General features: G+C 45.2%; 2 protein-coding genes and 1 long non-coding RNA gene across 7 annotated transcripts in view; all 3 read left to right on the plus strand.

Annotated features, from left to right (window-relative positions):
- The window catches only part of LOC308580547 (uncharacterized protein), a 147,209-nt gene extending 141,814 nt beyond the window's left edge, over positions 1-5,395 (plus strand). For all 3 annotated transcript variants that reach the window (XM_081182360.1, XM_081182359.1, XM_081182361.1), the window contains one exon: positions 2,842-5,395. In XM_081182360.1, the coding sequence (XP_081038486.1) occupies positions 2,842-4,763 (1,922 nt within the window). In that variant the 3' untranslated portion in view covers positions 4,764-5,395. The remainder of the gene's footprint in view (positions 1-2,841) is intronic.
- Positions 1-26,737, plus strand: part of LOC308581287 — a 196,492-nt gene that overhangs the window by 96,431 nt on the left and 73,324 nt on the right. The window lies entirely within an intron of this gene.
- LOC308580689 (uncharacterized protein) overlaps positions 1-26,737 on the plus strand; it is a 50,747-nt gene that overhangs the window by 9,785 nt on the left and 14,225 nt on the right. The window contains exon 1 of one of the 2 annotated variants that reach the window (XM_081182710.1): positions 26,221-26,400. The exons of the other annotated variant lie outside the window; for it this stretch is intronic. The gene's annotated coding sequence lies outside the window, so the exon portion shown is untranslated. Of the gene's footprint in view, positions 1-26,220; positions 26,401-26,737 lie in introns of those variants that run through there. 2 annotated transcript variants of the gene reach the window in all.

Below are 26,737 nucleotides of genomic sequence, written 5' to 3' on the forward strand. Positions count from 1 at the left end.
ATAACTCCATTCATATCTCCCATCATAATTATCTTTCCATTCTCATATTCCCAAAGCTTCTCTTCCAATTTTCTGTAAAATTTGGATTTATTATTATTTCGAGCATACACTCCTACCACTATTGTCTTTTCTTGATTTATTTGTATTTCTACACCTACTATTCTACCTTCCTCATCTTGAAATATTAGTTGTGGACTTAACGCTGGTTTTACATAAATTACCACCCCTCTTTTCTTTTCTGCCGCTGCGGCTATAAACTCCAGACCCAAGTTCTTGTTTTTTAGTACCCGAATATGATCTTTAGATACATGGGTCTCTTATAGACATATTATATCCCATTTTCCTTTCTTTAAGGTACATTCTACTTTGTTCCTTTTCAGTTTACTGTTCAAACCATTAATATTCCAGGAAATACACTAAAAGGCCATACAGTTTTTGTCTATCTTAAAGATAATGTTTAGTTGATGGTACTGTAACCAGTCAGTTACAGCTTCCCTTATCTCTTCAAAATCTTTTAATTTCAGTTGGTTTTCAGCTTCAGTTAACAGCTCTCTATAAGTCGGCCAACTACTTCTCATATTCAATTTTTTTCAGAGATACTGCTTCCAAGGGGAAAAGCCGCCAGGGTGTTTTTCACTCAAGCAAATTTTTATACTTCTCCCATACCCTAAAAATTGATTTTCTTCCTATATGATTCTGAAAAGCTCTATGCACCTTATCCTTTTCCTACCATAAATATGCATGCTATCCATAATTCATGTACTTTCAGATCTAAAGTACAGTTTCTGTGTTTTCCAATGTAATCCATTCCAGGTTCTAGCAGATACAGGATGCTTCATAATGAAGTTTCAAACCCGGCAGGGCGAAATCTCCTCCCTCTCTTACATCTGTTAATAATTTATTTTTAATCCTTGGTTTCTTCCCTTTGCAGAAAAACCTAGATATATCTTCTTGCCATTATTCAAAGCATCCTGCGTTGCCTATTGCCTGGACTGATTGGAATAAAAATAACATTTTTGGCAATACATTCATTTTTATTACTGCTATTCTTCCCCAAAATGATAAATTCATTCTTCCCTATATCTCTAAAGCTCTTTTTATTTCTTTCCACACATTCTCGTAATTGTCTTTAAAAATATTAATATTCTTAGCTGTCAAAAAGGAACCCAAGCGGGTGATCCTGCTGCGCTCCGGAGGCTTTGGATTCCTTTCGCTGAAGGGTAAGTGCCCCTTCAGCTAAGGCACAGCGCCCCTTTAGCTAAGAGGGAGGAGAAATGGAAGGGGCTCCGTTTCTCCTGCCGCTTCGCTGAAGGGGCGTTGCGCAGAGTGGGGGATAATTTTTTTCTCTTGTTCTCCCCCTCTAAAACAAGGTGTGTCCTATAGAGCAAATACGGTAATCTTATTCTTATTTAGTTTAAAGCCTACGGCCTGCCCGAAGTCCTGTATCTTTTCTAACACCTTTGCTGTAGTATTTCTGGGATCCTTCACTGTAATTACAAGATCAACTGTAAAAGCTTTTAATTTATATGCTTTATAACCTACTGTTATACCTCTAATAAATTTCTCCACTCTTTCTCTCTCGCCAAGGCCTCTAATACCAAAATAAATAATAATGGTGATAGGAGATATCCTTCTCTTGTCCCCTTTTACACTTTACACTTTTCTGTTATAACCTTATTAACAATCAGCATGGCCTGTTGGTCAGAATGAATTGCATCAATTCCTCTCCCAAATGCTTCCCCACAATTCATTTTTTCCTTTTATCTTTTTCATAAAGCCCATGAAACATCAAAAGCCGTTTCCACATCTATAAACATTAAGGCCGCTTTTTTCTCATTTCTTAGTTCCAAATATTCAATAATATCAATTATATTCCTTATATTCTCCTTCATCTGATGTCCTGGTAGAATGCAGGCCTGCTTGTGATGAATTTTTTTCTGCTAAAACACCTTTCATTCTACTGCCCAAAATATGAGCAATACTCTAAATGGAGTATTCGTCTCGCCTTTTAGTTTGTGGTCCGAAAGCGTTCTTGGTTGTATTTCTGCTTTTTTAATCTATGGACTTCCATCCTACAGGAGACAGTGATGGCCAACAACTTGGATAGCTTGAAAAAGAGGATTGGACTGATGTCTGTGCTCTGCCCTCGCGGTCCTAGGCAATAATGCTTCTTGATACTAGTTCCCGGAAAGCACCGGAAGGCAGAGAAGACTCTTGTGCTCCAGTCCTGCTTGCTGGTTTCCCACAGGCATCTGGTTGGCCTCTGTGAGAAGAGGATGCTGGACTAGGGGGGCCTTTGCCCAATCAAGCAAGCTCTTCTTATGTTCTAATACAGGCATCCCCAAACTTGGCCCTCCAGATGTTTTGGGACTACAACTCCCAACGTCCCTAGCTAACAGGATCAGTGGTCAGGGATGATGGGAATTGTAGTCCCAAAACATCTGGAGAGCAAAGTTTGGGGGTGCCTGTTCTAATCTAGTGCAATAATTTTACAGTTACATGTGGCATAGTAACACTAAAGTTTTAGACATAGGAGAGATTGCTACTCGATCCAGTGATCATTTCCTCCCTAGGAAAGGAGAAATACAGAGATGTGTCTAAGACGCCAATTCCACCATAGATTATAAAATAATGCAGTATATTAAGTGTGAATGGAGTGATCATGTGTTGTTCTTGCCATTATCTCATCTACATTCCTAAAAGTTTGGAACATAGAGAGGACAGTGGAGAAAAGAGACAGTATTAAAATAAGAGAAGGTGCATACTGGGATTGACATGTGTTCAGTTCCTTTCTTGTCTTTCCTGAAAGTCTTAACAGGATTCTTGCCCACTCCCAAACAGGTGAGGAAGATGATGGCCAGAATTCTATGGAGCCATCTTTGAATTCATTGGGAAGAACAAAGAAACAGTTTAAATGCCTGGAATGTGGGATGTGCTTTAGTCACAGTGGAAGACTGAGGACACATCAACGAATTCACATAGAGGAGAAACCATTTAAATGTACGGACTATCGAAAGAGCTTCATGGAAAATGGAACTCTTAGAAAACTCCAACGAACTCACACGGGGGAGAAACCATTTAAATGTATTGAATGTGGAAAGAGCTTCAGTAGAAGTGAACACTTTAGAATACACCAACGAACTCACACGGGGGAGAAACCATTTAAATGTATTGATTGTGGAAAGTGCTTCAGTAGAAGTGAACACTTTAGAATACACCAACGAACTCACACGGGGGAGAAACCATTTAAATGTATTGAATGTGGAAAGAGCTTCAGTGAAAGAGGTGTCCTTAAAAGACACCAACGAACTCACACGGGGGAAAAACCATTTAAATGTATTGAATGTGGAAAGAGCTTCAGTGAAAGTGGGAAACTTAGAATACACCAACAAACTCACACGGGGGAGAAACCATTTAAATGTATAGAATGTGGAAAGAGCTTCAGTCAAAGAGGAGACCTTAAAAGACACCAACAAACTCACACGGGGGAGAAACCATTTGAATGTATTGAATGTGGAAAGAGTTTCAGTAGAAATGTAGATCTTAGAAGACATCAACAATCTCACACAGGGGAGAAACCATTTGAATGTATGGAATGTGGAAAGAGCTTCAGTGGAAGGGGAAACCTTAGAAAACATCAACGAACACACACAGGGGAGAAACCATTTAAATGTATTGAATGTGGAAAGTGCTTCAGTCGATATGGAACACTTAGAAAACATCAACGAACTCACACGGGGGACAAACCATTTAAATGTATTGAATGTGGAAGTAGCTTCAGTGAAAGTGGAAACCTTAGAAAACATCAACGAACTCACACGGGGGAGAAACCATTTAAATGTATTGAATGTGGAAAGAGCTTCAGTAGAAGTGAACACCTTAGAATACACCAACGAACTCACACGGGGGAGAAACCATTTAAATGTATTGAATGTGGAAAGAGCTTCAGTGGAAGGGGAGCTCTTAGAATACACCAACGAACTCACACAGGGGAGAAACCATTTGAATGTATTGAATGTGGAAAGAGCTTCAGTGGAAGTGGAGCTCTTAGAATACACCAACGAACTCACACAGGGGAGAAACCATTTGAATGTATTGAATGTGGAAAGAGCTTCAGTGGAAGTGGAGCTCTTAGAATACACCAACGAACTCACACAGGGGAGAAACCATTTGAATGTACGGAATGTGGAAAGAGCTTCTGTGGAACGGGAGACCTTAGAAAACATCAACGAACACACACAGGGGAGAAACCGTTTGAATGTATTGAATGTGGAAAGAGCTTCATTCAACATGAACACCTTAGAATACATCAACGAACTCACACAGGGGAGAAACCGTTTAAATGTATTGAATGTGGAAAGTGCTTCAGTCGATATGGAACACTTGGAATACACCAACGAACTCACACAGGGGAGAAACCGTTTGAATGTATTGAATGTGGAAAGAGCTTCATTCAACATGAACACCTTAGAATACATCAACGAACTCACACAGGGGAGAAACCATTTAAATGTATGGAATGTGGAAAGAGCTTCAGTGGAAGTGGAGATCTTAGAAGGCATCAACAATCTCACACAGGGGAGAAACCATTTGAATGTATGGAATGTGGAAAGAGCTTCAGTCGAAATGGAACACTTAGAAGACACCAACGAACTCACACAGGTGAGAAACCATTTGAATGTATTGAATGTGGAAAATGCTTCAGTCGAAATGGAACACTTCGAATACACCAACGAACTCACATGGGGGAAGAAACCATTTAAATGTATTGAATGTGGAAAGAGCTTCAGTCAAAATGGACACCTTATGAAACATCAACGAACTCATATGGGAGAAACCATTTAAATGTACTGAATGTGGAAAGAGCTTCAGTCCATATAGACACCTTATAAGACACCAGCTAACACACGGGGAAGAAACCATTTTAATGTATGGCATGTGGAAGGAGCTTCAGCAAAAGTAGAGCACTTAGAATACACCAACTAACTCATACAGGGGAGAAACCATTGGAACGTATTCAGTGTGGGAAGAGCTTCAACTGGGAGGATAAACTTACATTACACTGGCAAACTCCGAAAGGGAGAAGCTTAAGTCAATATGGAACCTTAGGAAACACCCGCTAACTCACATGGGGAAAACCAGATTCATGAAACGTGGAACAATCTTCAGAGGGAGTGGAGACCTTGATATTCATAAGATAATTCACACAGGTCGGAAGCCATATAAATGTATGAAAAATTGGCAGTGTTTTCAATAATAATAATAATTTTTATTTGTACCACGCCCATCTGTCTGGATTTCCCCAGCCTCTCTGGGTGGCTTCCAACAAAATATTGAAATACAATAGTCCTCCAGATATTAAAAGCTTCCCTAAACAGGGCAGCCTTCAGATGTCTTTTATAGTCTAGTGGCTATTTTTTCCTTTCATGTGGGAGCCAGGAAGTCATGGAAAAGGCTTGTAGTGCCACCTGGTGCCTTGCTGACCTCGGTGACCAGCACTCTGAGCTTACAATGTATTAGAATGTATTGACCCTATAAGGAGTTATGTTCCCCCCTCTGGGCAGTGTAACCCTATATGGTTTGTGGGTGGGTTAAAGCTTGACCGGATGAGGTAACGTGAGACATTGGAATGCAGCCATGCGGCTGGGGAGAACAAAGAGAATAAAATCGGAGGAGAGAGAGGAGCCTTTTTACCCTCCGTCCATGGAAATATTGCTGCCTTTGTGTGTGTTTTTCTTCACCTTGCACCCCAAAATGACGGCTGGCTTCCATCAATTGGTTCCCACAAGTGGTGCCCTCTCTGAGGAAGAATAAAAGGATACGGCTGAGGTTTTTAAAAGAGAAAAAAGAAGCAACTTGAAGCAAACAGTCTGAGGCAGACTAAGAGGATTTTAAAAGAAACTGTGAGAGGATTTTCGATCCAAGCAGTGGTTATCATCGGCAAGGATTGCAAAGCGCTTTACATCTTTAAAAAAGATCCCGGTGAGTTCGATTCTTCTTTTTATCTTATTTTAGAATGGGCAGCTCTTTGACTACTCCCCAACAGAACTTTTTAAAAGACTTAAAATTTCTCCTCTCCTCCAACAAATTGGAAGTTCCAGAGGGTGATTTGATACAGCTTATTCTGTGCATTCATGAACATTGCTCCTGGTTCCCTTTGGACGGAACATGGGAACTGAAACTTTGGGACAAAATAGGGACACATTTTCATGGGCATCCCTCCATAGGTGTTCGAATTTTGAATGCTTGGTGCAAGGTTCGATATGCTATGGGTTCTGTCAGGGAACTGCCATCGGAGGAACAGGTGGGGGGAGGGCTCACAGAGGCTGGGAGGGACTCAGCAGCGAAAGCAGGGACCAGCAGGGGGAGAGATGGGTCTCTGGAGGAAGGTCTCATGAATGCGGAGAGAGACGCAGCAGCTAAAGCAGGAACTAGCAGGGAAGAGGGAGGGCTCAGGGACACGTCCAGCGAGAACAGCCGGGAGGTGTCAGAAGCTCCCATAGGGAGACCCATTCCTTGCCGGAAGCTGTCACGTCGTGAGTCCAGAAGACGTGTTTCCGTTAAGGAGCTTCTATGCTGGAAGCGCTTCCGAAAACAACCACTGTCGGAATCTGAAAGTGACTAGGGCAGACATGTTTGAGGAGCTCTGTCACACACAGAGGTTTGTGGAGTTGCACAAACTCTGAGGGACCACGATTTTACGCACAAGCAGCTAATCATCCCATCACAGCATTCTGACAGTCTCTGTAAGCTGCCTGTGCAGGAGAAGGCATCATGAGCGACCCAGCCGGAACCGGAGAGGCAGGAGTTGGAGCGGGTCCAAGCTTGGAAGAAAGGTACCGAGCGTTGGAAATCCAACTGGCGCTGCAGACGGCGAGGCTTGAGGAGAGAAGGGCTCAGGATGCAGACAAGAAGGGGAGAGCCACCCAGTTCAACAGAAAGGTACCAGGATTGGTGCAGAAGTTTGGGGGGGACCCCAAGGACTACCATGCCTTTAGGACAGAGATGCAACCTTTTGACTTTAAAATCTTGAAAGAGCTCCAATTGTCAGTCAGGACAAATGGACTTCAAGTCCCGTTCACACAGGCTCTTTTGGAAGCCACATTAGCCCAGCTGTTGGTGCCAGATGACATCAAGCTTTTGGCACGTACAGTTTTACCCCCATCAGCTGGTGTATTATTTGCTCATGAATGGGAAATCGCCTGTCGTGGTTATGCTCCTGCTTTACTGCAACAAGCAAGAGGGATAGATAGGTAGCCGTGTTGGTCTGCCATAGTCAAAATTAAAAAAGGTGCTACTGGAAGAAATTTTTTTATTTTAAGCAAGAGGGAATAATCCTAATCTTACCCTCGCAGATGTGATGGATGCTATGATGGGGCGTGGGCCCTTTGCTCAGGCTTCAGTACAAGCCACACTGCTGCAGATCTTATTGAGGGATACTGCTCTTGCTGCTCAACAAGCAATGAGAAAAATCCCGGAACCCACCAGTATCCAGTCGAGGTGGGGCTCAATCAGACAAGAACCTAGAGAATCATATTCTTCCTTCATGGACAGGCTGATTACAGCAGTGAGCCGCCAAATTGAAAATCCTGAAGCCAAACAAATTATTATCAAACAATTGGCCTTTGAAAATGCCAATGAGGATTGTAAGGTTGCGTTAAGACCGATAATACACAATCCTGCCACAGACACAGCAGCCATGCTTCGCATTTGTCAGTCTGTTGGTACAGCCACTCACAAGGCCCATTTGCTGGCAGCAGCGCTAAATAAAAACCAGCCTGTCGCCATCGATAAAACTTGTTTCCAGTGTGGCAAACCAGGACACTTTAAGGCGCAATGTAGAGCCATGCAACAGCCTAAGCGTCCTTCTACCAAATGTCCAATCTGCAAAAAAGGCTTTCATTGGGCCAATCAATGCAGATCTCTTCCTCAAAACCAACAGCAGGGTCAGCACACTGCCCGAACTCAGCAAGGACAACAGCAGGGAAACTGGCAGCAGGGCCCACCCCAGGCCCAGACAAATCAATAGGGGACCCCCCGGAGTCCAGGGAAACGGCACCACAACTTCGCCTGACTCAGGACGTGGAATTCCATTTGCCTTTCTGCCCTTTAAAGACTCATGTTCTCACTGAAGCAGGGTTAGACAATCATGCCACTTGTCTGGTATTGCCTTTATTATCTGCACAAGCAACAGGAATTCATGCGGTACCGATGCTAATACACGGACCATATGTGAATTTCCCTGAGATCACGCTATATGCGGATCGTCCATGCAGAATACAATCAAATACTTCAGTGGCGAAGATTATTATTTTCCCCCCATCCGAACAACTGCCCCTAATTGCAGCAGCCATGAACATTACAGCCTCACACCCTTCTGTGTCTCTGACAGAGGGAGGTCGACGCATTGTGGGAGTTCTGGACACAGGGGCGGATGTAACAGTCGTGGCAAAATCTGCTTGGCCATCCAGTTGGCCCACCAGTCCAGCCTCACAAGTTATTGGTGTGGGAGGTGAATCACAGGCACGGCGCAGTCTCCACCCAATACTCATCCAAAGCGATAGCGGGGCTCAGATCACCCTCTATCCGTTAATAATGGACATTCCAGTCTCCTTATGGGGGCGCGATATTTTGGCTATTGCAGACACCAAATTGGAGTCAAATTTATTCTAAGGGCCGCCCCTGCACTTCCACGCACCGCACTGCCGTTACGATGGATCACCTCTACCCCAGTATGGGTGGAACAATGGCCTCTACCAAAAGAAAAATTAGCAGCGGAGGCCCAGCTTATTTCTGAACAATTGACCCTTGGCCACATTGAACCGTCCTCATCTCCTTGGAACTCCCCAATTTTCGTTATTAAGAAAAAATCAGGCAAATGGCGTCTTTTACAGGATATGCGGAGAATTAATCAACAGATACAGCCAATGGGAACTTTACAGCCTGGCATGCCAAATCCAAATATGCTCCCACCAGAATATCAGTTGGCTGTGCTTGATTTAAAGGACTGTTTTTTTTCTATCCCACTGGATCCAGCAGACAGGGAACGGTTTGCTTTTACATTGCCAGTATATAACAATTCTCAACCCACCCAGAGATATCAGTGGGTTGTCCTGCCTCAAGGCATGCGGAACTCCCCTACACTTTGTCAACATTTTGTGAGTGAAGCATTGAAACCTTTCCGCAGGCGCCACCTAGATCTTTTGTGCTATCATTTAATGGATGACATTTTAATCGCTGCTAAGGAACTCCCGCCTGGCATTTTTCAAGAACTTTCTGCCACATTAGCGGAAGCGGGACTCTGTATAGCGCCGGAAAAAATTCAATTGACGTTGCCTGCCACCTACTTGGGACATAAAGTCTCTGCACAAGCAGCGCTGCCTATTGTTCCCCAACTGACTATCCCTTCAAACATGAAGCTTGTGCAATTACAACAACTTCTTGGGCATTTGAATTGGGCTCGCTCTTTCCTTGCATTACCTACCAGCACATTATCACCATTGTTTTCAGCACTCGCAGGACACAAGGATCCAGCAGATGTAATCCAGGTCACTTCGGCAATGATCACTGCATTACAAACTGTTAATCAGCGCCTGCAATCTGTTCTCGTGGACAGGATCACAGAGGCCTCTGCACACGAGCTGCACCTGGCCGTATTTGCTACACCATTGTTGCCAACAGGAATTTTATATGCTCAGACGGACAAGAAGAAGACTATCTGCATTATAGAATGGTTACATTTACCTCATACCCCTCCGAAGAACATTTATTCAGTAATTGAATCCACATCAGACATTGTTATCAAAGGACGTTCATGTGCTATAGCTTTGAGCAGTTTTGATGTTGCATCAATTTATTTGCCTTTTTCACAGACTGAACAGCAGCATTTATTGATCACAAATGCTGCCGTGCAAATTGCTTTGGCCGATTTTATAGGTGTCATCATTTTTAATCCTCCAAAGGATGACCGTTTGACATTTCTGACACAGGTCACCTATGTTTTGGCTACCCCCTTGTCTCTCACACCTCTCCCCTCTGCACTAACCCTCTTCACGGGTGGAATGAAAAGTAGGGGGGTGGTGACATGGGAGGAGGGAGGAAAATGGAAATGTTTATTTACCCCACCACAGTCTTCCGCTCAGCGAGCTGAGCTAGCAGCTGTGATTCTTGCCTTTCAATCCTTTCCTACTCAACCTTTCAATCTTATTGTGGATACTCAGTATGTATATCGCCTTTTTGCTATTTTACCAATATCTTATATAACTCCTTCCTTGGATTCTGACTTGTTTTCCTTGTTTCTTGCCCTGCAGGCCTTCCTTCAGCACAGAGTTCCCTTATTATGTTGCACATCTTCGCTCCCACACATCGCACCCAGAGTATTTAGCAGAGGGCAATGCAAGAGCAGATGCAGCCTTGAAGAACATTTCTGCCTTTTCAGTCTTTTCTGATCCTATACTATGTCATAACACCTTTCACCTTCCTGCGAAAGCATTGGCAAAGCAGTTTTCTATTCCCTTGGCCCAAGCAAGGGATATAGTTTCCCAATGTGCTTCTTGTTCTAAATCTCAGCTGGCCATTCCTTTTGATGCTGTCAATCCTAGGGGCACGTCTGCATTGGCGTGTTGGCAGATGGATGTCACACACACACCTGTGTTGGCTCCACTCTCCAAGGTTCACCTCACGGTGGATACCCACTCTGGATTCATATGGGCTACGCCCATGAGAGGGCAAACAGCTCGGCATGTCATTCAGCACACTATCCGCTGTCTCTCAGTCATGGGTAAACCTGTGCGTATCAAAACTGATAATGGTCCAGCATATATTTCTAAAACATTTTCGGAATTTTGTATGTTGTGGAATGTGAAATTAACTCATGGCATACCCTTTAACTCCACAGGTCAAGCTATAGTGGAAAGAGCACACCTGACGTTCAAAACACTATTGCTTAAACAGCTTGGCGGCCGAAGCATACCAACAGCAGATATCCCTTCGGCTGTTCACCAAGTTCTTTTTGTGCTTAACCATCTTTTATATCCACATAATAGGACCCATACTCCCGCGGAATTGCATTTTAGGAAGGAGGAGGCACTCCCCCGCCCCTTGGTGGTGTACCGACGCTTGCCTGATCCCGCGTGGCATGGACCTGTCCCACTGATCACGTGGGGACGAGGGTACGCGGCAGTGGACGTCGAGGACAAGCCTTTGTGGGTTCCAGCTCGATGCGTGCGGCCATGGCGAGTCCCTTCAACTGTGGAAGTGCCTTCCTAACCATTTGCCTTGCCATCTCTTGCTGCACCATTATACAAGGAAGAGAAGCAGATGACCCAGTCCAGTTGAAACCACCATATTTCACCTTATCGGCTGGCAAGCAGCTGTCGCCTGAATCCTAATCTGGCTGGCAGTATCCACGGCTCAGCCACTCTCGAACTAGAAGAACAGTGTTGTTGAATAAGACTTTTAGGGGTGAAAATTATCATAAGATATGGAGGAATAATATTTTTGTACAAGATATGATTAAGTTTACCAGTTTATTGCATGCTTCTAAATGTTGGTTATGTATGCACATGCCGCCCTTTGCCAGTCATTCAGGCATAATGCTTTATGGCGTGCCTGTCAATGGATCTTTTCAATTTACTAATATTATATCCCCTAAGCAAACTTTTTGGCCTCCAGTACAATTGACCCTCCATGAGCCTGCCCCCATTTGTTTTCAAATTAAAGAAGGGAAAGAATCATGGGGCATATATCCAAACTGTCAGTATACATTGAAATTCATGTTTAATAGCTCTTGTTCTCTTACAGGAACATACAGTGGTGCCTCACAAGACGAAATTAATTCGTTCCGCAAGTTTTTTCTTCTTGCAAGTTTTTCGTCTTGCGATGCACGGTTTCCCATAGGAATGCATTGAAAATCAATTAATGCATTCCTAGGGAAACCACCTTCAGACCAGGCGGGGACAGTCTGTCCCCCGACCTCTTCTGAAGGCTGGGGGGGGGGACAAGGGCTTTTCTCCCCACTGCCAGCCTTCAGAAGGCTGTTCTGAAGGCTGGCGGTGGGAAAAAAAGCCCTTCTTCCCACCTCCCGCCCCGCAAGCTCCGGGGACAGGAGGGCTTTGCTGCCGACGGCCAGCATTTTAAAAGCCCCTGCTGTCCCGGGGAGATTTTAAAATGCTGGGGGGCGGGAGCGAACGCTTTGCTCCCGCCCGCCAGCATTTTAAGATCGCCCGGGGCAGCAGAGACTTCTTGCCCAAAGCAAGGGGAGCTCTCCAAAGGGCTCCCCGTGCTTCGGGCGACAGGCTGCCGCCCCAAGCCTCGCGCACCCAGCAGGACCTCCTGCCGGGCGCGCGAGGCTTGCAGACACTCGCCCAAAGCAAGGGGAGCTCTCCGAAGGGCTCCCCGTGCTTCGGGTGACAGGCTGCCGCCCCAAGCCTCGCGCACCTGGCGGGACCTCCTGCCGGGCGCGCGAGGCTTGCAGACACTCGCCCAAAGCAAGGGGAGCTCTCCGAAGGGCTCCCCGTGCTTCGGGTGACAGGCTGCCGCCCCAAGCCTCACGCACCCGGCGGGACCTCCTGCTGGGCGCGCGAGGCTTGCAGACACTCGCCCAAAGCAAGGGGAGCTCTCCGAAGGGCTCCCGGTGCTTCGGGTGACAGGCTGCCGCCCCAAGCCTCGCGCACCCGGCGGGACCTCCTGCCGGGCGCACGAGGCTTGCAGACACTCGCCCAAAGCAAGGGGAGCTCTCCGAAGGGCTCCCCGTGCTTCAGGTGACAGGCTGCCGCCCCAAGCCTCGCGCACCCGGCGGGACCTGCTGCCGGGCGCGCGAGGCTTGCAGACACTCGCCCAAAGCAAGGGGAGCTCTCCGAAGGGCTCCCCGTGCTTCGGGTGACAGGCTGCCGCCCCAAGCCTCGCGCAACCGGCGGGACCTCCTGCCGGGCGCGCGAGGCTTGCAGACACTCGCCCAAAGCAAGGGGAGCTCTCCGAAGGGCTCCCCGTGCTTCGGGTGACAGGCTGCCGCCCCAAGCCTCGCGCACCCGGCGGGACCTCCTGCCGGGCGCGTGAGGCTTGCAGACACTCGCCCAAAGCAAGGGGAGCTCTCCGAAGGGCTCCCCATGCTTCGGGTGACAGGCTGCCGCCCCAAGCCTCGCGCACCCGGCGGGACCTCCTGCCGGGCGCACAAGGCTTGCAGACACTCGCCCAAAGCAAGGGGAGCTCTCCGAAGGGCTCCCCGTGCTTCGGGTGACAGGCTGCCGCCCCAAGCCTCGCGCACCCGGCGGGACCTCCTGCCGGGCGCGCGAGGCTTGCAGACACTCGCCCAAAGATTTTAAAATGCTGGGGGTCGGCAGCGAACGCTTCGCTCCCGCCCGCCAGCATTTTAAGATCGCCCGGGGCAGCGGAGAAGTCTCCGCTGTCCCAGGAAGGCAGGCGGGGGGGGGAGCAAAGAGGTCCAGGACCTCTTCTGAAGGCCGGCTGTGGGCGAAAGTCTTTGCTCCCGACCGCCAGCAATTTAAAACAGGTCCCCGGAGATTTCCCTATGGGCTTTCGTCTTGCGAAGCAAGCCCATAGGGAAATTCGTCTTGCGGGTTTTCCGTCTTGCGGGGTACCACTGTATAGTGACCAATCTCAATGCTATAGAAGCGATACCAGTGCATGGCTAAAAACTAGGAAAGAAACCTACCATGCAAATTGGAGTCTGAATTCTTCTATCCCTGGCTTAGCAAATGCCACAGATCATAGAATCATAGAGTTGGAAGAGACCACAAGGGCCATCAAGTCCAACCCCCTGCCAAGCAAGAAACACCATCAGAGCACTCCTGACATATGGTTGTCAAGCCTCTGCTTAAAGACCTCCAAAGAAGGAGACTCCACCACACTCCTTGGTAGCAAATTCCACTGTCGAACAGCTCTTACTGTCAGGAAGTTCTTCCTAATGTTTAGGTGGAATCTTCTTTCTTGTAGTTTGAATCCATTGCTCCGTGTCTGCTTCTCTGGAGCAGCAGAAAACAACCTTTCTCCCTCCTCTATGTGACATCCTTTTGTATATTTGAACATGGCGATCATATCACCCCTTAACCTCCTCTTCTCCAGGCTAAACATGCCCAGCTCCCTTAGCCATTCCTCATAAGGCATCGTTTCCAGGCCTTTGACCATTTTGGTTGCCCTCCTCTGGACACGTTCCAGTTTGTCAGTGTCCTTCTTGAACTGTGGTGCCCAGAACTGGACACAGTACTCCAGGTGAGGTCTGACCAGAGCAGAATACAGTGGCACTATTACATTGGCACTATTACTTCCCTTGATCTAGATGCTATACTCCTATTGATGCAGCCCAGAATTGCATTGGCTTTTTTAGCTGCTGCGTCACACTGTTGGCTCATGTCAAGGCTGTGGTCAACCAAGACTCCTAGATCCTTTGCACATGTACTGCTTTCAAGCCAGGTGTCCCCCATCTTGTATTTGTGCCTCTCATTTTGTTTGCCCAAGTGCAATACTTTACATTTCTCCCTGTTAAAATTCATCTTGTTTGTTTTAGCCCAGTTTTCTAATCTGTCAAGGTCGTTTTGAAGTGTGATCCTGTCCTCTGGGATCAGAGGAGAGAACAAGAGAAAAAAATTATCCCCCACTCTACGCAACGCCCCTTCAGCGAAGCGGCAGGAGAAACAGAGCCCCTTCCATTTCTCCTCCCTCTTAGCTAAAGGGGCGCTGTGCCTTAGCTGAAGGGGCACTTACCCTTCAGCGAAAGGAATCCAAAGCCTCCGGAGCGCAGCAGGATCACCCGCTGGGGTTCCTTTTTGACAGCTAAGAATATTAATATTTTTAAAGACAATTACGAGAATGTGTGGAAAGAAATAAAAAGAGCTTTAGAGATATAGGGAAGAAGGAATTTATCATTTTGGGGAAGAATAGCAGTAATAAAAATGAATGTATTGCCAAAAATGTTATTTTTATTCCAATCAGTCCAGGCAATAGGCAACGCAGGATGCTTTGAAAAATGGCAAGAAGATATATCTAGGTTTTTCTGCAAAGGGAAGAAACCAAGGATTAAAAATAAATTATTAACAGATGTAAGAGAGGGAGGAGATTTCGCCCTGCCGGGTTTGAAACTTCATTATGAAGCATCCTGTATCTGCTAGAACCTGGAATGGATTACATTGGAAAACACAGAAACTGTACTTTAGATCTGAAAGTACGTGAATTATGGATAGCATGCATATTTATGGTAGGAAAAGGATAAGGTGCATAGAGCTTTTCAGAATCATATAGGAAGAAAATCAATTTTTATGGTATGGGAGAAGTATAAAAATTTGCTTGAGTAAAAAACCCCCTGGTGGCTTTCCCCCTTGGAAGCAATATCTCTGAAAAAAATTGAATATGAGAAGTGATTGGCCAACTTATAGAGAGCTGTTAACTGAAGCTGAAAACCAACTGAAATTAAAAGATTTTGAAGAGATAAGGGAAGCTGTAACTGACTGGTTACAGTACCATCAACTAAACACTATCTTTAAGATAGACAAAAACTGTATGGCCTTTTAATGTATTTCCTGGGATATTAATGGTTTGAACAGTAAACTGAAAAGGAACAAAGTAGAATGTACCTTAAAGAAAGCAGTATCGTATCGGTTCCTTATTTACTGCAGCCTTTAATTGGTCCCAACAGAGTAGTAATATTTACTCCAAAGTAGCTATTTACTCCAAAGAGAGTTATGGTTACTTTGTGGCGAAAAAGCATACAAAGCTATTCCTCGAAACCTCACAGGCACATGTACATTGGGTCTCGTGGTTCCGTTGTTGTATAAGGTTGATAAGTTACCATCTTCTCTTAGACTACGAAATCGTCAGGAGGTTAATTCACCCATAAATCAATATATCAGTACCCAGGTCTCTCGGGCCTTGCTGCCCTCAGTGGGTGCAGCAATGAACTATAGGGACCTCCATCGGCTAGCAAATTGGCCTGAAGGATTATTCAATGATACCATAAAAGCTTTGAAGGAACTCAACCAGGAGGGGTCTGCAATGAGAGAAGTGGTTTTACAGAATCGTTATACTTTGGATGTGATTTTAGCTTCAAAAGGAGGAGTTTGTGCACTTGTTCATTCTCACTGTTGCATGTTTATTCCTGATAATAATGTCAGCATATCTGCGACGATTGACCATATGGAAACCATGGTAGCCCACAATCCGTTTGCCCCCCCTCCTTCCGTTGATCCATGGGCATGGTTATATTCTTGGCTTTCGGATGGAAGTTGGCTTCGACATTTATTGATTTTAGTGATCATTATAGTAGTTATTTGCATTATTTTGTGTTGCTGTATACAATGTATTCCTTCTTTAATTTCTGTATGTACTGCATGGTTCTCCAGTCCGCGGCCCGCTTCCGGTCTCACAAGAGTCGCCTATCGCGCTCGATATAACCGTATTGGTACTGACATATATGACTCTGATTAAATAAAGAAAGAAAGAGGGCATGTGGGAGCCAGGAAGTCATGGGAAAGGCTTGTAGTGCCACCTGGTGCCTTGCTGACCTCGGTGACCAGCACTCTGAGCTTACAATGTATTAGAATGTATTGACCGTATAAGGAGTTATGTTCCCCCCTCTGGGCAGTGTAACCCTATATGGTTTGTGGGTGGGTTAAAGCTTGACCGGATGAGGTAACGTGAGACATTGGAATGCAGCCATGCAGCTGGGGAGAACAAAGAGAATAAAATTGGAGGAGAGAGAGGAGCCTTTTTACCCTCCGTCCATGGAAATATTGCTGCCTTTGTGTGTGTTTTTCTTTACCTTGCACCCCAAAATGACGGCTGGCTTCCGTCAATTGGTTCCCACACTTTGACATCTGGTGGGAAGGCATTCCACAGGGAGGGCACCACTACTGAGAAGGCCCTCTGCTTGGTTCCCTGTAACTTGGCTTCTCACAGTGAGGGACCTGCCAGAAGGCTCTTGGTGCTGGACCTCCATGTCCAGGCAGAACGATGGGGGTGGAGACTCTACTTCAGGTATACTGGATCGAGGCCGTTTAGCGCTTTGAAGGTCAGCACCAACGCTTTGATTTGTGCTCAGAAATGCAATGGGAGCCTATGTTGGTCTTTCAATACCAGTGTTATGTGGTCCCGGCGGCCACTCCCAGTCACCAGTCTAGCTGCCGCATTCTGGATTAATTGCAGTTTCCGGATCACCTTCAAAGGTAGCCCCACGTAGAGCGCATTGCAGTAGTCCAAGCGGAAGATAACTGGAGCATGCACTACTCTGGCAAGACAGTCTGTGGACAGATAGGGTCTCAGCTTGCGTACCAGATGGAGCTGGTAAACAGAATTGACCTGCGCTTCCATTGACAGCTGCAAGTCCCAAATGACTCCCAGTCTGCGCACCTGGTCCTTTAGGGGCACAGTTACCCCATTCAGGACCAGGGAGTCCTCCACACCTGCCTGCCTCCTGTCTCACAAAAATAAGACATCTGCCTTGTCGTGATTCAACTTTAATATGTTAGCCGCCATCCATCCTCCAACCACCTCCAGGAACTCACACAGGACCTTCACCATCTTCACTGGTTCTGATTTGAAAGAGAGGTAGAGCTGGGTATCCGCATACTGATGAACACCCAGCGCAAACCCCCTGATCTCTCCCCGCGGCTTCATGTAGATGTTGAAAAGCATGGGGAGAGGACGGAACCCTGAGGCACCCCACAAGTGAGAGCTCAGGGGTCTGAACACTCATCCCCCAACACCACTTTCTGAACACGGCCCAGGAGGAAGGAGTGGAACCACTGTATAACAGTTCCTCCAGCTCCCAGCCCCTCTAGACGGTCCAAAAGGTTGTTATGGCCGATGGTGTCAAAAGCCTCTGAATGATCCAGCAGAACTAGGAAACAGCTCTCACTTTTGTCCCTAGCCCGCCGGAAATTATCGTGTCCAGGTCAGTTTCAGTCCCATGATGAGGCCTGAATCCCAACTGGAATGGATCCAAATGGTCCACATATTCCAGGCGTCCCTGGAGTTGTTCAACAACCACCCACTCATTCACCTTGCCAAAGAATGGAAGATTTGAGACTGGGCGATAGTTGGCCGTATTGGCTGGGTCTAAAGATTTTTTTTTTAAGAAGCAGTTTAATACAGTGGTGCCTCGGATTACATACGCTTCAGGTTACAGACTTCGCTAACCCAGAAATATTACCTTGGGTTAAGAACTTTGCTTCAGGATGAGAACAGAAATTGTACAGCAGCAGCAGGAGGCCCTATTAGCTATAGTGGTGCTTCAGGTTAAGAACAGTTTCACGTTAAGAACAGATCTCCAGAACGAATTAAGTTCTTAACCTGAGGTACCACTGTAACTGCCTCTTTCAGTGTGTCTGGGAAGGCTCCCTCACAGAGAGAAGCATTCACCACCCCATGGAGCCCATCGCCCAGCCCTTCCTGGCTAGATTTTATGAGCCAGGATGGGCAAGGATCAAGGAGACAGGTGGTTGGTTTCACTCATCTAAGCAGCCTGTCCACATCCTCGGACATAACAGATTGGAATTGATCCCACGCAACTTTACTAGACAGGACTCTAGCACTCACCAGCCCCCGCCCTGCTCCCACCGGGGAGTCTACCTCTCTTAATCTGAGTGACTTTATTTGCAAAAAACTTTGCAAAATCATTGCAGGAGATCATGTGGCCTGTACCGGGCGCAATTGGAGAGATGCTTCCATTAAATTGCAAACCACCTGAAAGAGTCTCCTGCTGCTGTTTTCTGCAGATGCAGTAGAGGGGGTGAAGAAGGTTTTCTTCACCTTCACTATCGCCATTTGGTAGGCTCAACGTTGAGCTCTAACCCATGTCCGGTCAGATTCAGAATGTTTCTGCCACTGGCGCTCTAGCCATCTCGTTGCCCTCAGATCCTTGGAAAACCATGGGGCTGTCTGGTCTCCATGCAATCGGAGTGGGCTTTTTGGAGCCAGATACTCAATAGCCCTGGTTAACTCCACATTACAACAGGCCACCAAGGAATCAGCTGAAAGGCCATCAACATGGGATAAAACATCCCCTGCCACTCTCTGGAAACCAGTTGGATCCATTAAGTGGCGGTGGCGGACCATCCAAATCGAACCCACCTCCCTGCAGAAGGGAAGGGTTGTGGAGAAGTCCAGTTGCACCAGGAAGTGATCTGAACATGGCACTTATTTAGTTTCGCTTTTACTTAGTGTCAGATCACCAACATCCATAAAGGAGAAAAACCAGGTCTAAGGCATTTCTGCGACTATAAGTTGGGCCAAACTTATTCAGGGGCAGCCCATGGAGGCCATGCTTTCCACAAAGTCCCAATCAGCCCCTTGTAAGGTTGTGTCGGCGTGAATGTTAAAATCCCCCAGCATAACCAAACTAGATGTTTCCAGGAGAACATTTGCCACAACCTGAAGCAGTTCGGGCAGGGAATCCTTGGTGCAGCGGAGAGACCGGTACACCAAAAGGAATCCTGTACTGCCCCTATTGTCCAACTTCAAGAATATGCACTCAGAGAACTGGGTCTTCCCAATAGGACGCCTGGTGCAAATTACTGACTTCCTACAAATCACTGCAAACCACCCACCCCCTTGCCCACATGACCTGGGTTGCTGTGCGTAAGAGAAACCTGGTGGACAAGCAGTGGCAAGGACAGGTCCACCTGCTTCATCCCACCAAGTCTCTGTTACACATGCCAGGTCAAGTTCTCCATCCACGATCAAGTCATGGATGGCAGTGGTCTTATGAATCATTGACCTGACATTGCATAGCAGCACCTTCGGGTCATGTGGGTCTCCCTTGCTGATTCCAGTATCCACCCAAATGACACCAGACCCGGAGGCAGGGATAGTCCTCAAACTAAAATGGGGGGCCATACTATTTGATGACCCTCTTTTTTTCTTAATTTATACTTCTACATCACACAAACAAGCATTGAATAAAACGAACAAACAATAGAAAACAGAAGAAAATGCAAAAACTAAATTACAAGGATCTAAACATAATATGCAATCAAAAATGCAAAACATTATATTCTCTCCAAAAAATGAAAAAGAACGGGAAAAAAACACCAAAAAAGAAGAAGAAGAAAGGGGGGATTGACTTCTAACTAACTCCATGTGGCTCTTTATTCTTCATGTCACTAGTTGACTGTAATGATTAATTTTTTGGAGAATTATTCTAATTACCTGTGAGATTTTTATTCTAAACTAAGCCAAGTATGAATCTGGAAATCGGTTCTCTTCGTATAATTTATAAAGACTTCCCACTCTCTCCTTATTTTCTCATTAGAATAACTTCTTATTAAACCTGTAAGTCTGGCTAATTCAAGATATCCTGACAATTTAAGAACTCTTTCTTCTTTTGTTGGTTACAGATAGGTAGCCGTGTTGGTCTGCCATAGTCAAAACAAAAAAAATCCTTCCAGTAGCACCTTAAAGACCAACTAAGTTAGTTCTTGGTATGAGCTTTTGTGTGCAAGCACATTTCTTCAGATACCCTTAAAGACCAACTTGGTATCTGAAGAAGTGTGCTTGCACACGAAAGCTCATACCAAGAACTAACTTAGTTGGTCTTTAAGGCTCTTTTGTTGGTGTTATGTTACTTCTCCAATTTTTAGCCATTACTATCCTGGCCACCATTACTGCATACAATAATATTCTTTTGGCTTCTTTTGGGATGTCTGTTGTTAATAGGCCCCAAAACACATTTCTGGTTTTGGGGGGAAAGTATGTCTTAACATTTTATTTAATTCTTCATTAATGGTATCTCAAAATTATTTAATTTTAGGGCTCATCCACCACATATGGAAGAAATTCTCTTCTTTAAGTTTGCACCTCCAACACTTTCCACTGGTGTTTTGGTACATTTTAGCCAATTTCCAGGGTTTAAGATACCATCTGTACATCATTTTTTAAAAAATAATTATTTTATTGTATAACATGCTGTAAATCTTATGTCTCTTTTCCATAAGTTTCCCGTTTTCTAAATCAATTGAATGACCGATATCTTGTGCCCATTTGACCATGACATCTTTAAACTCTTTGTCTCTTAAGTGCCAGTTTAATAATAGTTTATACATTTGGATAATTTTTTATCATCATTTATAATCAATTTTTGTCTATTTCGGATAATTTTGTATCAAATCCATTTACATTCTTGTCTTCCTCAAAAATTGCATTTAATTGATGGTATTGAAACCAGCCTATTTCTGTATGCCTTATTTTTTCATATTTTTTTCATTTGTAATCTATTATTTACTTCCTCTAAAAGATCTTTATATGTCAACCAATTTGAATCCATATTTTTTCTTTTTACTGCCTCTGCCTCCATTGGTGACAACCACCATCGGGTTTTTGGTTCTAATATTTTTTTGTTCCTTTCCCAAACTTCATATAAAGCTTTCCTAATAATGTGATTTAGGAATCCCTTGTGGATTTTTGCTTTATTGTAACCCGGGTAGCCGTGCCACCCCACTATATTATCCCAGCCCTCAATATCCAATAATTTAGTATTCCTCAAGATCATCCATTCCTTGAGCTAGACCAGGCAAGCAACTTCTCTTTAAAAAAAAAAAAAAATTATTAACAGGCCAATGACATCACATTATCCAAATCATATTAGTTTCAAATTATACAGCCAAATTTTAAATTTTGTTGGGGGTACCCATACATCAAGCTCCGCACGAGTCCAAAACTCTGAACGAGTCCAAACATCACTTATATTACTGCTTTAATTAGACAGTTCTATCCAGTTCAATCCAGATAGTCCTTTAATTACTTTCTTTCTCTTCTTGTTGTTATCGTATATTCCTTTCTTTGTGATCTCTGATAATTTTCACAAGCAGATTGAAAACAGGCATCCTTTGTGTGGGTTTTGTACTGTCCAAAGATCATATCACTCAGGGACAGCCTCTGTTAAGTGCTTCCATAAAAAAATTAATCTTCGGTCTGTCCTTTACTTTTCTCAGGTTTGCCAAATAAATCAAATGAGTCAGGAGGCTCTGTCAGGTCAAGTTTGCGTTCCAACATTCCTTCTCTTTCGAATAATCCTGATTCTCCTCCCCCTGTCCTTCTTTTCCGGCAAGCCTGTCTTGGCGAGACGCCATTTTTTAACTGCGTCATAAAAAATTTCCTCTTTCTCACTGTTCACCAATTCTCTCTCCTGTTATTATCCATCCCACACAGTTCTTGAATTCCTGCTTGTGATTAATAAAAATGCAACGATCTTATTTCTATCTGGGGTGAAGGGTTATTAATATCACATCGTGCAAAGAAAAAAAAAGTTTTTTCCTCCACCCCCCCCCCTTCATTCCAAACATACAGTCTCCTAGTGGTGATTCATCAGAAGATTTACTTATCCATCTGTCACTCCCGGTCACAGAGATCCATTAATCAGCACTCTTATCTCTCGAACATTACTTGATATATGTGCTTCAGCTTCATTCCAATCGTATGTTTCCAATTATAATTCCGAGCTGAAGCTAACCAGCACGCGCTCATTGGAATCGGTGTCAGGAAGATCTGAAGAAGAAGAAGAAGAGTTTGGATTTGATATCCCGCCTTTCACTCCCCTTCAGGAGTCTCAAATCGGCTAACATTCTCCTTTCCCTTCCTCCCCCACAACAAACACTCTGTGAGGAGAGTGGGGCTGAGAGACTTCACAGAAGTGTGACTGGCCCAAGTCACCCAGCAGCTGCATGTGGAGGAGCGGAGACACGAACCCGGTTTCCCAGATTACGTGACTACCGCTCTTAACCACTACACCACACTGGCACCACTTCACCGAGGGCTCGTGCCAAGTGTTCGGCACCCCCTTCTCTCAGATCAGGGGGTGCACTGTGAACACCACTGGCAAGGCAGTGCCCCCCGTCTCCTGGGGGGGTAGGAAGACTGCATACCTCCCATAGCAGCCCCTTATTTACCTTGTATGGGCCAGAGAGATGTTATTGTCGGCCATCTTCCAACGCGCCACCTGGTGGCCCCCAGGCAGGCAACTTCATAGTAGATCCTAAAATCTGGCATTCCAAACCCTCCTTTGTTTTTGGTTACTGTTAATAGTTTAAATTTAATTCTGTTTTTGTTTGTTTGTTTGTTTTGCCCTTCCAAATGTATTTCGCCAAATACCTGTGCCATTCCTTAAAACAATTTAAGCCATTAAGAACCTCAATTGACTGAAAAAGGAACTGCATTTTTGGTGAAACTACCATCTTGATTGTAGAAATTCTTCCCCACAACGTGAGTTTTAATTTACTCCAGATTTCTAAGTCTTTCCTAATTTTGCTCCATACTTTAATATAATTGTCTTTCTATAAATTAATGTTTTTCATGGTTATCCAAATTCCTAAATACTTTGCTCTGTAATTTTAAGTCTATTTCTAACTTTATTTTTTCTTGTATATCTAATTATTTTACCAGGAGTTTTGTTTTTTCTTTATTAATTTTGAATCGTGATAATTGTCCAAACGCCTTTCTTTTTCCTTTCCTTTCCTTTTATTATAATCATTTTTATTGATTTTCTTTCTTACAACAAATATTCATCACCATCACTAAATATTCCTATATCTCATCATAGTCTTTCAATTTTAACTTTCCTTCTTGTTCTATTAGTAATTCTCTGTATGTTGGCCGTATTCCTTCCATTGTTGATGTGTTAAGTGATAGTGCTTCAATGGGTGATAGCCACCATGGAGTTTGGGGTTCCAATAATTTTTTGTATTTTCCTCATACCTTTATTAAAAACTTATTATTGTATTGTGGAGTCCTTTGTGTACTTTTGTTTTCCCATACCACAAATATGCATGCCAACCAAATCTGTTGTCATGTCCTTCCAGTTCTATTGCCTCTTCTTTCTCCAATTTAATCCAATCTCGAATCCGAGTAAGACAAGCTGCTTCATAGTAAATTTTGAGATCTGGAAGGGAAAAGCCTCCCCTTTCTTTTAAGTCTGAGTTTTGTATTTTATTCTTGGCCTTGTTTTTTCCAACATTACTACAATAATACAATAATAATAATAATAATAATAATAATAATAATAATAATAATAATAATAATAATAATAATAATAATAATTTATTATTTGTACCCCGCCCATCTGCCTGGGTTTCCCAGAGCAGCCTTTTTCAACCTGTGGGTCCCCAGATGTTGCTGAACTACTACTCCCATCACCCCTAGCTAGCAAGGCCAGAGCTCAGGGATGATGGGAGTTGTAGTCCAACAACATCTGGGGACACACAGGTTGAGAACTGCTGCTGTAGAGGGTTTTCTGTTGGAATTATTAGATTGTCTGCGAACGCTCCGACCTTATAGGCCCTTTGTCCAACTTTAATTCCTTGTATTCTAGGGTCTTCTCTTATTGCTTTAAAATATACTTCCAGAAGTGTGATAAAGAGGAGAGGAGAAAGAGGGCAGCCCTGTCTTGTTCCCTTAGAGATATTAAAAGCTTCTGATATTTCACCATTTATAATTAGTCTGACCTTTTGGGAATTATAAATCGCTTTTATACCACTGCATATTTTCTCACTCAAACTCATCATTTCCAAAGTTTTTTGCATGAATGCCCCTGAAACATCAAATGCTTTCTCCGCATCCACCAAGAGCAGGGCTGCCTTTTTATCTGGTCTCATTTCTAGGTATTTTATTGTATCTACTAAGAATCATAAAGGTAAAGGGACCCCTGACCATTAGGTCCAGTCGCGGACAACTCTAGGGTTGCGGTGCTCATCTCACTTTACTGGCCGAGGGAGCCGGCTTACAGCTTCCAGGTCATGTGGCCAGCATGACTAAGCCGCTTCTGGCGATCCGGAGCAGTGCACGGAAACGCCGTTCACATTCCCGCTGGAGCGTTATGTAACAAAAAAATTTAAGGCCTTTTATATATAATAGGTAAAGGTAAAGGTACCCTTGCCCATACAGGCCAGTCTTGACAGACTCTAGGGTTGTGCGCTCATCTCACTCTAGAGGCCGGGAGCCAGCGCTGTCCGCAGACACTTCCGGGTCACGTGGCCAGCGTGACGAAGCTGCTGTGGCGAACTGGCACCAGAGCAGCACACGGAAACGCCATTTACCTTCCCACTAGAAAGCGGTACCTATTTATCTACTTGTACTTAAGGGTGCTTTCAAACTGCTAGGTGGGCAGGAGCTGGGACCAAACGACGGGAGCTCAGCCCGCCGCGGGAATTCGAACTGCCAACCATGCGATTGGCATGTCCTAGGCGCTGAGGTTTTACCCACAGCGCCACCCGCGTCCCTTTTATATATAATAGATGTTCATAAATGTACCAACCAAACACGTACATAGATACGTGGACCACGTGTATAGAGCAGCACAGGAAGACCGTCCTGAAACCATTTTGACTCCCAAACTGACGAAATGTATTCTCTGCAAGGAGGGAGGGGGGAGGGGCCTTCCCATTGTCTCAGGAATTGGGTAATCACCGTCTCAAAGGAATGGCCAGACCACCAGGAAAGGCAATCAGATAAGACATTATCACATAACCTGGCAGACAGGAAAAACAACAACATTCAAAGTTCTGTTGTAGACCACCTTTTCTGTGGTGTAAGTATGATGTTGGTGGGGGGTGGTCTTGGGTTACACCCCTTCTGTGATGTATGTATGATGTATGGAGGGGTGGTCTTGAGCTCCAAGTTAGGGAATTTAAAAGGTCAGTGAAAGGGCAGGCACACCTTTGTTCGGTGTCCTCTTCCATCCTCCATCCTCCTGCATGTGTGGGGAGCACCCTGTTGCAACAGTTCAATAAAGATCAGGCTTACTAGCTGCTTTGCTTCTCAATATTCTCTGGTTGGCCTCTGTTATTTTCTCCCACTGATGGAAAACCTGCAAAGGACTCTATAAGGGCTCTTGTGTACTCCATAAGGGAATAAGGGCAGATTTTGTTTACAACAGGTACCTCTTTATCTACTTGCAGTTTGATGTGCTTTCGAACTGCTAGTTTGGCAGGAGCAGAGAGAGAGCAATGGGAGCTCACCCCTTCGCGGGGATTTGAACAGCCAACCTTCTGATCGGCAAGCCATTAGTGAGGACAATATATTCTTGAAGGAGCTGGGAGCCAAAGCAGGCACAGTCCAGCTGAGGCAAAGAATGAGCTTTTATTCCCTCTGCACACGTTCCCTCCCTCCTCTTCCCATTGGTTGGGTCTGCAAGGTTTTCCTTCCCCCAGTTATCAAATAACAGACAAGAGGCTGAACATGGGGAGAAGCTTCTCCTTCCTCCTCTGAGTTGCCTCCACTTCCGGCTTCACCAGCAGAGACAAAATTGGAGCTGGCAAAGGAGGGAGGGGAGTAGGCGGGAAGGGGGGCTGCATTGTGCGGAGGAGGGGGCTTCTTCCTAATTAAGCCTCCTAATTAAGCGCCCTCACTCCCTGCCTCCCACGCGGGGGCTCCCATTCCCGCCCCCGCTGCCTGGGATTTCGGGTGAGTGCAAAGCAAAGGGCGGGGAAGGAGGGAAGGGGCTTTGCGAGGGGGTCCAGGATGAGAAGCCCCCGGACGGGGACGGGGAGGAGAGAAGGGAAGAAAGGGAGCTGTTCTCTTAAAGGGGGCCTTGAAGCGGGGGGGGGGGGAGAAGCTTCCTCCTGCATGGATCTGGTGCAAAGGGAGTTGCAGGGAAGGAGGGGGGAGAGGGGAGAGGGGTGGGCATTGCTGGCCAGGATCGCCTTAATAGTATTACAGTGCTACCTCGGGTTACATACGCTTCAGGTTACAGACTCTGCTAACTCAGAAATAGTACCTCGGGTTAAGAACTTTGCTTCAG

Source organism: Podarcis bocagei (assembly GCF_964188305.1).
Source record: "Podarcis bocagei genome assembly, chromosome: 2".
Classification (NCBI taxonomy): Eukaryota; Metazoa; Chordata; class Lepidosauria; order Squamata; family Lacertidae; genus Podarcis; species Podarcis bocagei.